Below are 13,065 nucleotides of genomic sequence, written 5' to 3' on the forward strand. Positions count from 1 at the left end.
CGAAACAACCTAAGAGTATAAGTTGAGGCAAGTGCTGTTTGCGAGCACCTATTACGGCCAGCACGGCACACGATGGGGTGGGTGGCAGACACTACGCCCGGCCGCCTTTGTCTCCCTAGTTGGCAACGTTTGCACACCGCACCAGGTACTCATTTGAGGCTGGGTCGTCCTAGGGCAGGGGTCGGCAACCAAAATAACAAGAAGAGCCATTTCTTTCCAATTCGGTACAAAATTCAGCATTTCAAGAGCCGCAATGCATCTGAGTACATACGTACTCATCGTCAAGAAGCAGCCCGTAAAGAGCCGCATGCGGCTCCGGAGCCGTAGGTTGCCGACCCCTGTCCTAGGGGGAGGCCCCGGGACCGGTTCAGATAATCGTCACTCGTGTTGAACCGTGAGCTGGAATCGAACTCGAGTGGCCGGGTTCATTGCGCAGCGCGCTAACCGCTACGCTCCCGTTCCCCTATACCAGGGGTCTGCAACCTTTAAGACATAAAGAGCCACTTGGACCTGTTTCCGAAGGAAAAAATAAACTGGGAGCCGCAAAACCATTGCAACTATTAAAACAAATATAACACTGCATATATTGTTTCTTACCTTATTGCTATATACAGGATCGTGCAGTCAGCTGTCAATCTGAATAAAAAAAGGACTTTTTCACTTAACAATGTAAAATATATTTTTGCAAATTAATAGCTAAATTACCTGGTTAATGGGATTTTTGCTCCTGAACCTCAGTGCACAGTGTCTGCACATCAGGGCTGTAAGACGTCACCTTCATTTTCACACAGGCTTGCAAGCTGTCATCTGTGAGGCGTGATCGATGTTTGTTTTTAATATAGTTCATGTTGGAGAAGACCTGCTCACATACATATGTGGAGCCGAAGATCGACAGGACTCCAAATGCATACTTTTTCATGTTTATATAAGTGTTGGGGATGGCATTCCATGTTTCGAATACAAGTTTGTCCTGTTTGGGAAGGTTTTCAATATCACTCCATTTATGATTCTGAGCTAGAATGGCCTTCTGACGGGCAACATCCTCAAGAGTAGCGGTCAAGCATTTGAACTTGGACACCCATATATCTTTGTCGGCTATATCGGCCAGTTCCATCTCAAGATCAGGTTGACTTACACCTGCAAATGCAGTCATATTCAATAGGGATGGATCGATCGCCAGGGGAGTGACAGGGAAGGATAATGTCGTTTTTTCCTCTCTGAACTCACAGAATCGTTTCCCAAACGAACTTTGCATTGTGGTGATTGCAGACTTGAAATATTCCAAATTTATCGTATCATGACTTTGTTTGAACTCTCTCAAAGAGGGAAAGTGAGACAGTGTACCTCTCTGTAAATCTTTGACAAACACTGTCAACTTGCGCTCGAATGCCAAAACCTCCTCCAGCATGTGCAGGGCTGTGCCTCCTTTCCCCTGAAGGGTTGTATTTAGCGTGTTTAGATGTGCTGTCATGTCTACCATAAAATGTAATTTTTCCAGCCACTCTGGCTGTTCCAGCTCAGCAAAGGTGAGCTCTTTGCTGCCCAGGAAGGTTTTTACTTCTTCCAAACATGTGACAAAGCAACGGCAACGTTATTGCCTGTCACCGGGCGGGCAGTGTGGAGCGGAGCGGCGACCTGTCAGCAGCGGCAACGCCAGAGCAGGTGTCACAGTGCGCCTCCTCCCCTCGCTAGCATCCGCCCCGGAGCCGCGGTCAAGGTTCAAAAGAGCCGCATGCGGCTCCGGAGCCGCAGGTTGCCGACCCCTGCCCTATACACACGCACCCTGCAGCACCCACGCACCCGGCACACACGCACCCTGCTACACAGCCGCATCCTGCTGCACACACGCACGCTGCTGCACGCACGCACGCACGCTGTAGCACACACGCATCCTGCGGCACCCACGCACGCTGCTGATGCACTCACACACACGCACGCTGCTGTTGCACTCACACACACGCTACCCTGCAGCACACACGCATCCTGCCGCACCCACGCACGCTGCTACACTCACACACACGCTACCCTGCTACACAGTCGCATCCTGCTGCACCCACGCGCGCTGCTGCTGCACTCACTCACACGCTACCCTGCAGCACACACGCATCCTGCTGCACCCACGCACGCTGCTGCACGCACGCGCACAAGTGCGGGGGAAGGAGGGGAGGGGGTTGCAGGCCGTGGTGGTTGCTGCGCGTTCGCTTGGGCGATGTGCAAAGCATTGCACCTCGCGGGGATGACGTCACCGCGGCTTTCTCAGTCGCTGTCTGTGCGGCCCGACCGCGAATTTACACCGTGGGGGTGATGGTGGGGGTGATGGTGGTGATGGTGGTGGTGGGGGGTGATGGTGGTGGTGATGGTGGTGGTGGTGATGGTGGTGGTGGGGGTGATGGTGGTGGTGGGGGTGATGGTGGTGGTGGTGATGGTGGTGGTGGGGGTGGATGGTGATGGTGGGGGTGATGGTGGTGGGGGTGATGGTGGTGGTGGGGGTGATGGTGGTGGTGGGGGTGATGGTGGTGGTGGGGGTGATGGTGGTGGTGGGGGTGATGGTGGTGGTGGTGGTGATGGTGGTGGTGGGGGTGGTGGTGATGGTGGTGGTGATGGTGGTGGGGGTGATGGTGGTGGGGGTGGTGGTGGTGGTGGTGATGGGGGTGGTGGTGGGGGTGGTGGTGATGGTGGTGGTGGTGGTGGTGATGGTGGTGGTGGGGGTGATGGTGGTGGTGGGGGTGATGGTGGTGGTGATGGTGGTGGTGGTGATGGTGGGGGTGATGGTGGTGGTGGGGGTGATGGTGGTGGTGATGGTGGTGGTGGTGATGGTGGTGGTGGGGGTGATGGTGGTGGTGGGGGTGATGGTGGTGGTGATGGTGGTGGTGGTGGTGGGGGTGATGGTGGTGGTGGGGGTGATGGTGGTGGTGATGGTGGTGGTGATGGTGGTGGTGGGGGTGATGGTGGTGGTGGGGGTGATGGTGGTGGTGATGGTGGTGGTGGTGATGGTGGTGGTGGGGGTGATGGTGGTGGGGGTGATGGTGGTGGTGGTGGTGATGGTGGTGGTGGGGGTGGTGGTGGTGGTGATGGTGGTGGTGGTGGTGATGGTGGTGGGGGTGATGGTGGTGGGGGTGATGGTGGTGGTGGTGGTGGGGGTGATGGTGGTGGGGGTGATGGTGGTGGTGGGGCTGATGGTGGTGGTGATGGTGGTGGGGGTGGGGGTGGTGGTGGTGGTGGGGGTGGTGGTGGTGGGGGTTGTGGTGGTGGTGGGGGTGGTGGGGGTGGTGGTGGTGGGGGTGGTGGTAGGGTGGGGGTTGTGGTGGTGGTGGGGGTGGTGGGGGTGGTGGTGGTGGTGGTGGGGGTGATGGTGGTGGTGGTGGTGGGGGTGGTGGTGGTGGTGATGGTGGTGGTGGGGGTGGGGGTGATGGTGGTGGGGGTGGTGGTGGTGGGGGTGGTGGTGGTGGGGGTGGTGGTGGGGGTGGGGGTGATGGTGGTGGGGGTGGTGGTGGTGGGGGTGGTGGTGGTGGGGGTGGTGGTGGTGGTGATGGGGGTGGTGGTGGGGGTGGTGGTGGTGGGGGTTGTGGTGGTGGTGGGGGTGGTGGTGGTGGGGGTGGTGGTGGTGGTGGGGGTGATGGTGGTGGGGGTGGTGGTGGTGGTGGGGGTGATGGGGGTGGTGGTGGTGGTGGGGGTGGTGGTGGTGGGGGTTGTGGTGGTGGTGGGGGTGGTGGTGGTGGGGGGTGGTGGTGGTGGTGGGGGTGATGGTGGTGGGGGTGGTGGTGGTGGTGGGGGGTGATGGTGGTGGTGGTGGTGGGGGTGGGTGGGGGGTGGTGGTGGGTGGTGATGGTGTGGTGGTGATGGTGGTGGTGGTGGGGGTGGTGGTGGTGATGGTGGTGATGGGGGTGATGGTGGTGGGGGGTGGTGGTGGTGGTGGTGGGGGTGGGGGTGATGGTGGTGGGGGTAGGTTGATGGTGGTGGTGGTGGGGGTGATGGTGGTGGGGGGTGGTGGTGGTGGTGGTGGGGGTGGGGGTGATGGTGGTGGTGGTGGGGGGTGATGGTGGTGGTGGTGGTGATGGTGGGTGGTGATGGTGGTGGTGGTGATGGTGGTGGTGATGGTGGTGGGGGTGATGGTGGGGGTGATGGTGGTGGGGGTGGTGGGGGTGGTGTTGGGGGTGATGGTGGTGGGGGTGGTGGTGGGGGTGGTGGTGGTGGGGGTGGTGGTGATGGTGGTGGTGGGGGTGGTGGTGGTGGGGGTGGTGGTGGTGATGGTGGTGATGGTGGTGGTGCCGGTGAGCCGGGCCGTGTCAAACACCGCTCACTCGCATCAGCCAGGGGGGTGGTCAATCGTGGATCGCACAGATGGCGGTGAACGTTATGAAGGTGACGACGGCGGCGGTGGTGGTGATGATGATGATCATCATAGGTGCTGCTCGCTAACGGCACTTGCCCCAGATGTGTCTGTTAAGGCTATACGGGGGACCTTTGTCTCTGTGGTGATGATGGTGGTGGTGGTGGGTGGTGAGGAGCGGTAGAGTGGTCGCGGTTAGAGCGCCAGTCCGCTACGAAACCCGGCGAACCGAGTTCGATTCCCGCTCACGGCCAACCGGCACCAGTGACGATTATATGAACCGGTCCTGGGCCTAAACCCTAGGTCGACTCAGCCTCAAATGAATACCTGGTTCGGTGTGTAAAAAAAACACATCGCCACTAGGGAGACAAAGGCGGCCGGGCGTGATGCTGGCCACCCACCCCCTCGTGTACCGTGCCAGCCGTCATAGGTGCTCGCTAACAGCACTTGTCCCAACAGTCTGGTACAGACTATAGGGGGAATATTTGTCTTTGTTGTTGGTGATGATGATGATGGTGGTGGTGGTGGTGGCGAGCCTATGAAGTTGGCGACTAATCATTGACACCAACTGTGAATCGGACGATCATTAAACGCACGCCACGACAGTTTAGACACATTTAGGCGCCCATACGCGTCCGCTTGCTCTGAATCTAACAGCATCTCACCGCGGGGCAGACTCCACGTGCCAAAATCCTGCAAACGGTGCCCAGCGCGCGCGCGTTGGACGCACGGCGCGCACGATTCTTCAATTAATTCGCCGGCAATTCTAGGGCCAAGCGGACAACACGGGCAAGCGTGTGTGGCACGATGCTTACCTGTTGTAGGTCCACCGACTGTAGGCCAGATTGCGTCCGGCCCCAAGGCTGTGACGAAATCAAAATTAGAATTGGCTCTGAACGTATCGTTTCAATTTAAACAAGCAAAAATAATAGCTGTACCCGAAGGAATGAAGCGAACCATTTTGTGCACGGTCGTCACAGATTGCACTCGCGTCCTCGCGTATGAGGGCGCATTGTAAAGGACATGAAGCCGAGCGTCGTCTCACCCCCGGTAAAATAAATTTGGCCCCCGAATGAATTTCACGTAGCTGCACAATTGATGGACGGTACCATTATCTCACGAGCAGAGCGGGTGACGGAGCCCGCAGGAAAAAAAAACCACCGCCCCCCCCACTCCACCTCTTCCTACCATCCCTTGCTCCCCCCCCCCGACGTTGGCTGAGGATCTTGTTGGTACAATCCGCCCAGCTAACCCCGTGCGTTCACAAAATAACGTGGGCGCTGTTATTTCAGGTGGACACGTGGCGCGCGTGCACGTGAACGTCCCAAATGGAGGGCTGGGAGTGTTCGCTTGTTGATCCGCACGATTTAAGTACACGCACCATCCAACGAGGCGTCGTTCAGATGGTTGTCATTGCATACATTTCACTTCACTGTATGGGTGAGCAACATTGGCAAATAAACATGTTGGAGTGTAAAACATTAAAGGGAATGGAATGAATAATAATTTATGATTATGTAGCGTCATTCATGCTAACTGCATCACACTATGCTGTACATTAATTATAGGGGTCACGGTGGAGAGATGTTAACTACCTCGCCTGGTATACAGGAGATCGTAAGTTCAATTCCCGACCCTGACGCCTGTATATTTGAGGTTTACATGTCTCTGTCTCTCCCCGTGGTCGCGAGGATTTTTCTCTGGGTCCTCCGGTTTTATCGTTCCACATTTAGAACACACGTTTACCGTATTTGGCTGCTATACATTTCCACATGATGGGCCACTTCGTTGAGCTATCATTTTTGGCGAGGTCGCTTCTGAATGAAAGAGCTCAGTGGACCTTACCTGGTAAAAAAATAACCCGTAAAAACAAAGTTTTTTTACTATAAATCCTTTATATGCGTGGCGGCTAGAGTCCTCTCGTCCTCTGGCTTGAGATGGCTGCCACCTATGGGTCAGATGATTGCCTGCCACCATTAAGCAATTGGTAATTACATATTTAAAAAAAAACATTTCCTAAAAAGTGTAAAGTTATGGAAAATGTTTTTCACGAAAATAAATTGTCATGCACAACGAGTCTGTGTGCAAAATGTCAGCTCGATTGGATCACGGGAAGTGGGTTAAAAAACGACCGAAAGATTTGCACGGTCGTAAGCACGCAAGCACGCAAGCAAGCAAGCAAGTGAACTTAATATAAAGGATTTAAAAACAAAATGAAACTGTAGTAATTTCGGCATTAGTATTTCAACCAGACGTTTGGCACTCCAAGGACGGGTGTATTGCAGTAAATCTGAAACTTGCAAGCGAAAAGCAGACCGCGACGTGATATATTCATTGCATCAATTCGTGTGCAATTTGTAAGGGCGCGGTGACACAGTCCTATTTCATTTAAACGTTATAATCCCTTGTTCATCATGACGTCCTTTCTACTTCTACGTCTCAACAGCGTCACGGAGATCACGTGACGTGAGGGTTGTTCTGCCTTTGTCGTGAGGGTTGTGAGTTGACGCCGAGGAGGGGGGAGGAGGCGCCTCGCCCCCCCATGTTGAGTGACGTCACCCGCTAATTATTATGAATGGAGGGGGGGTGTCCATTTGGAGGACGTCACCTGTTCATGAGTATTAATGAGGGGGGCTGGTCGATGTGGAGTGACGTCACCTGCTCATGATTATTAATGAGGGGGGAGGGTGCTCCATGTGGAGTGACGTCACCTGTTCATGATTATTAATGAGGGGGCCTGTTCGATGTGGAGTGACGTCACCTGTTCATGATTATTAATGAGGGGGGTCCATGTGGAGTGACGTCACCTGTTCATGAGTATTAATGAGGGGGGCTGTTGGATGTGGAGTGACGTCACCTGCTCATGATTATTAATGAGGGGGGCTGTTCAATGTAAAGTGACGTCACTTGCGCATGATTATTAATGAGGAGGGGTGGGGGGGGTGTCCATTTGGAGGACGTCACCTGCTCATGAATATTAATGAGGGGGGAGGGGCTGGTCGACGTGTAGTGACGTCACGAGCGTTGCACACAGACATTCTTGGCTCATGATAGTAGATAATAATAATGGGGGGGTGGGGCGTGTCCATGTGGAGTGACGTCACCTGATCATGAATATTAATGAGGGGGGAGGGGCTGGTCGATGTGGATTAACGTCACAAGCGTTAAGGACAGACATTCCTGGGGTGAATATCGTAGGTGCACCATTGTTGTTCTCTTTTAGCCCCGCTCCCGACGACCCATCAGGGCATCCCCTGGCTACCACATTCAGACAAGCCCCCCTCCCTCCCCCTTAACTTGTATTTAAGGGCTTGTCTCTTGGATGTTTTTCCTTACTTGATACAGTAAATTCAGCTGTGACGGTCCCACCTGATGACGGAGACTTGTGTTGCCTCCGAAACGTCGTGATTTATTATTTTATTTATTTTTGATTTAAAGCTTTCGTGACTGCAGGGATTCATCTTCTTGGTTCTTTCGGTAAAGTCGCGTTGAAGGGAAATAATAAAATAATAATTTTTTTTTTTATTTCCCTTCTACGTGACTTTACCGAAAGAACCAAGAAGATATTTTATTTTTATTATAAATTTTTTACCTACGTGACTTTACCGAAAAAGCCTCAGAGTATTATCGTAGGCGTGACTCTGCCTCCCCCTGCGAGTAGAGAAGCAAGCGGCACGATAGTTTGTTGCTAAGACCCCGGATGATGCCACGTTCCCACAAAGACAAAGATCCCCCGCATGGTCTGAACAAACTGTTGAGACAAGTGCTGTTAGCGAGCACCTATGAAGGCTGGCACGGTACACGATGGGGTGGGTGACCAGCACCACGCGATGTGGCGATGCTTTTTTATTTTTACACCGCACCAGGTACTCGTTTGAGGCTCAGTTGACCTAAGGGTAGACCCAGGACCGGTTCAGATACTCGTAGTACCTATGAAGGCCGGAACACCACACGAAGTGGGGGGTGGGGTGGAGAGTTGGTGGCCAGCAACCACGTACGGCCGCTTTTGTCCCCACGACCACTTTAAATCGTGCGGGCTCGAATTGCCAGATGCCCATAAACAACCCAACGTGAATCGCTCTTCAAATGGGGAGGAAGAGGAGGAAGGGGCTGTAGCAAGAGCAGCAGCAGCATCACGGTTTTAGTCCACAGGTTTATTTTGTGTGTGCTTTGTTCGTAGCAGAATGCCACGCTGGGTGCCCCCAAGGCCTATTGATTCGCGACAGGCGCTGTTGTGGAGAACCTCTTTTTGCGTGAGACCCTAAGTGCCTAAGAGAACCCGGGCCACCCATCTCTCCCGCAACGTTGGGCAACGTCGTAACACCACGATGGTTAAATCTTGACCGCTTGTGTCGCAATCGAAACGTGGGTTTTTTGCTTTTATTATTTTCAGTTTATTTAAAATTTGTATGTAATTTTACTATGATAAAACACATTTCGGGTTTTTTTTTATTATTTTAAAATTTATATTTTATTTTATTATTTTTTATTTTCTATCTACGTGACTTTACCGAAAGAACCATGAATATGAAATCCTGCAGTCACGAAAGTTTTAAGTCAAAATTTCACTTGGATAAATTATTTTCTTTGAACCTATCTACGTGACTTTACGGAAAGACCCAAATAATACCACAACACTAGTGGAACCTCATTTGCCAGTAAAAAATATGAAAATTGGTTTTTTACCCTTCTATCTGGCAACAAAACTGACACCTTTGCGCCTTTTGGCGTCATCTGGTCCAACCCATGTGAGACTAGGCTCTAAGGAAAGCTGTCTCGGGTGTGGACCAATCAACTTCAAGGACAGTGCATATATTATCAGAGTTATGTTTTTTGTTTGCATTATGGCTGCAGGTATTGTAGTCTATGCAAACATGACTCCTTGTAAAAAAGGTGTCAGTTTTGTTGCCAGATAGAAGGGTAAAAAAACTATTAACAATACCACAACAGTTATAAGCGACCTCAGCCCGACGAGCTCCGACCACGTGCCAACGTTGGCTCGATGTTGCCTTGGCTTTTGTTTCTCTCTCGGAGGGCAGTGAGCAACCGTGCAACGGAGCGTTACCTATGTCCTGTACGCTGAACTTCTTTCGCACCGTACGTAGCCGACCGTGGTAATTGGAGGTGCGATGCTGCCAGTGGGCTAGTGGCACCTCGCCTGGCACAAGCGCCGTGGTGACGTTCCCGTCACAAAGTGGCGAGTGGTGGCGGTTGTTGTTGTTGTTGTGATTTGGTGTAGAGAAGTCGCCATTCAACTGTTGATGCAGAGCAGCAACTACAATTTCACGTTAATGTGGTCAAGCACAGATGACGGTGTGAGGAGCAGCGGAGTAGTAGTGTATCATCATCGCTGTGATGTCTCCTTCGTATGTGTGGATCAGGAAATATTGCGTCGTTATTCGTTGTATGGTCAGTGCTGAGTCTATGGGCAGTGTTGAGTCTATGGGCAGTGCTGAGTCTATGGGCAGTGCTGAGTCTATGGACTTCAGTGCTGAGTCTATGGGCAGTGCTGAGTCTATGGCCAGTGGTGAGTCTATGGGCAGTGTTGAGTCTATGGGCAGTGCTGAGTCATGGGCAGTGCTGAGTCTATGGGCAGTGCTGAGTCTATGGGCAGTGTTGAGTCTATGGGCAGTGCTGAGTCTACGGGCAGTGCTGAATCTATGGGCAGTGCTGAGTCTATGGGCAGTGCTGAGTCTATGGGCGGTGTTGAGTCTATGGGCAGTGCTGAGTCATGGGCAGTGCTGAGTCTATGGATTTCAGTGCTGAGTCTATGGGCAGTGCTGAGTCTATGGGCAGTGCTGAGTCTATGGGCAGTGTTGAGTCTATGGGCAGTGCTGAGTCTATGGACAGTGTTGAGTCTATGGGTAGTGTTGAGTCTATGGGCAGTGCTGAGTCTATGGACTTCAGTGCTGAGTCTACGGGCAGTGCTGAGTCTATGGGCAGTGCTGAGTCTATGGGCAGTGCTGAGTCTATGGACAGTGCTGAGTCTATGGACAGTGCTGAGTCTATGGGCAGTGCTGAGTCTATGGGCAGTGCTGAGTCTATGGACAGTGTTGAGTCTATGGGTAGTGTTGAGTCTATGGGCAGTGCTGAGTCTATGGACTTCAGTGCTGAATCTATGGGCAGTGCTGAGTCTATGGGCAGTGCTGAGTCTATGGGCAGTGCTGAGTCTATGGACAGTGTTGAGTCTATGGGCAGTGCTGAGTCTATGGGCAGTGCTGAGTCTATGGACTTCAGTGCTGAGTCTACGGGCAGTGCTGAGTCTATGGACAGTGCTGAGTCTATGGGCAGTGTTGAGTCTATGGGCAGTGCTGAGTCTATGGACTTCAGTGCTGAGTCTACGGGCAGTGCTGAGTCTATGGACAGTGTTGAGTCTATGGGTAGTGTTGAGTCTATGGGCAGTGCTGAGTCTATGGACTTCAGTGCTGAGTCTACGGGCAGTGCTGAGTCTATGGGCAGTGCTGAGTCTGTGGGCAGTGCTGAGTCTATGGACTTCAGTGCTGAGTCTACGGGCAGTGCTGAGTCTATGGGCAGTGCTGAGTCTGTGGGCAGTGCTGAGTCTACGGGCAGTGCTGAGTCTGTGGGCAGTGCTGAGTCTACGGGCAGTGCTGAGTCTATGGGCAGTGCTGAGTCTGTGGGCAGTGCTGAGTCTACGGGCAGTGCTGAGTCATGGGCAGTGCTGAGTCTGTGGGCAGTGCTGAGTCTACGGGCAGTGCTGAGTCATGGGCAGTGCTGAGTCTGTGGGCAGTGCTGAGTCTACGGGCAGTGCTGAGTCATGGGCAGTGCTGAGTCTGTGGGCAGTGCTGAGTCTACGGGCAGTGCTGAGTCTACGGGCAGTGCTGAGTCATGGGCAGTGCTGAGTCTGTGGGCAGTGCTGAGTCTACGGGCAGTGCTGAGTCATGGGCAGTGCTGAGTCTGTGGGCAGTGCTGAGTCTACGGGCAGTGCTGAGTCATGGGCAGTGCTGAGTCTGTGGGCAGTGCTGAGTCTGTGGGCAGTGCTGAGTCTACGGGCAGTGCTGAGTCTACGGGCAGTGCTGAGTCATGGGCAGTGCTGAGTCATGGGCAGTGCTGAGTCATGGGCAGTGCTGAGTCTGTGGGCAGTGCTGAGTCTGTGGGCAGTGCTGAGTCTACGGGCAGTGCTGAGTCTACGGGCAGTGCTGAGTCATGGGCAGTGCTGAGTCATGGGCAGTGCTGAGTCTGTGGGCAGTGCTGAGTCTGTGGGCAGTGCTGAGTCTACGGGCAGTGCTGAGTCTACGGGCAGTGCTGAGTCATGGGCAGTGCTGAGTCATGGGCAGTGCTGAGTCTGTGGGCAGTGCTGAGTCTGTGGGCAGTGCTGAGTCTACGGGCAGTGCTGAGTCATGGGCAGTGCTGAGTCATGGGCAGTGCTGAGTCATGGGCAGTGCTGAGTCTGTGGGCAGTGCTGAGTCTACGGGCAGTGCTGAGTCATGGGCAGTGCTGAGTCATGGGCAGTGCTGAGTCTACGGGCAGTGCTGAGTCTACGGGCAGTGCTGAGTCATGGGCAGTGCTGAGTCATGGGCAGTGCTGAGTCATGGGCAGTGCTGAGTCTGTGGGCAGTGCTGAGTCTACGGGCAGTGCTGAGTCATGGGCAGTGCTGAGTCATGGGCAGTGCTGAGTCTACGGGCAGTGCTGAGTCTACGGGCAGTGCTGAGTCTATGGGCAGTGCTGAGTCTACGGGCAGTGCTGAGTCCACGTTCTTCTTCCATGCGGCTGATGTAGATGCAGAGCAGCAACTACAATTTCACATTCAGGTGGACAAGCCCAGATAACCAGCGGAGTGCATCGTCATCATCATCATCGCTGTGATGTCTCCTTCGTATTTGTGCATCGGGGCATGATTGCGTCGTTACACGTTGCACTGCCACGGTCTGTCCTGGATGACCAGAGTCGCACCACCACTACGACTGGAGAGTTGTTTTAGTGTTCCATTCGTGCAGCATGAGGTTACCCGCATCTACTGCCATGGTCAGGGGTCGGAAACTGCTTCGTGACGGTTATTTATTGAAGACAATCACCGTCTCGTATTCACCACATTGCATGTGTTGGGCTATGGAGACCGGGCGGATTTATTTTCTCTGTGATGATTTTTTTTTCTTGTACGGCGTATTTTTTCTCTCGTAACTTTTAGTTTTTTTTTATTTGCTACGTTGGGGGGGGGGGGGGTGTCTTCGTGTCAGCTGTGTAAGGGACTGGGCTTGTTTCTTGATGGGCAGCGTTGTGGGATGCAGTTGCACGAACGAAGCTCTATAATTGATAATCAACGATTTTTGGGTTTAGATCGCGTTATTTATAAATGTGTCGTAACCCTCCACCACCCGACACGGCCAATCAGTAAAAAAGTGTCACGGTGACAAAAGACAAATAGTTCACTGCTTTAGCCCACCGGTGTGTTGAAGCGTGAAACCACAACATTTACAATTTGAGTAGCACGACGTTTCGCTGGTAATTGCATCCAGCATCATCGGGCAATTCTGGCGGTAATTGCATCCAGCATCATCGGGCATCCAGCATCATCGGGCAATTCTGGCGAATTGCCCGATGATGCTGGATGCAATTACCAGCGAAACGTCGTGCTACTCAAATTGTAAATGTTGTGGTTTCACGCTTCAACACACCGGTGGGCTAAAGCAGTGAACTATTTGTCTTTTGTCAACGTGACACTTTTTTACTGATTGGCCGTGTCGGGTGGTGGAGGGTTACGACACATTTATAAATAA

At 53.1% G+C, this 13,065-nt stretch overlaps 1 protein-coding gene across 1 annotated transcript in view; it reads right to left on the reverse strand.

Annotated features, from left to right (window-relative positions):
- LOC144942452 (tubby-related protein 3-like) overlaps positions 1 to 6,096 on the reverse strand; it is a 43,828-nt gene extending 37,732 nt beyond the window's left edge. Inside the window, exons 1-2 of the mRNA XM_078869322.1 lie at positions 6,077 to 6,096; positions 5,146 to 5,193 (exon numbers count right to left, since the gene is read on the reverse strand). Of these exons, the coding sequence (XP_078725448.1) occupies positions 5,146 to 5,193; positions 6,077 to 6,096 (68 nt within the window). The remainder of the gene's footprint in view (positions 1 to 5,145; positions 5,194 to 6,076) is intronic.
- Positions 6,097 to 13,065: the final 6,969 nt, after the last annotated feature.

The sequence above is a fragment of the Lampetra fluviatilis genome, chromosome 27 (genome assembly GCF_964198595.1).
Source record: "Lampetra fluviatilis chromosome 27, kcLamFluv1.1, whole genome shotgun sequence".
In the NCBI taxonomy this organism is placed as follows: Eukaryota; Metazoa; Chordata; class Hyperoartia; order Petromyzontiformes; family Petromyzontidae; genus Lampetra; species Lampetra fluviatilis.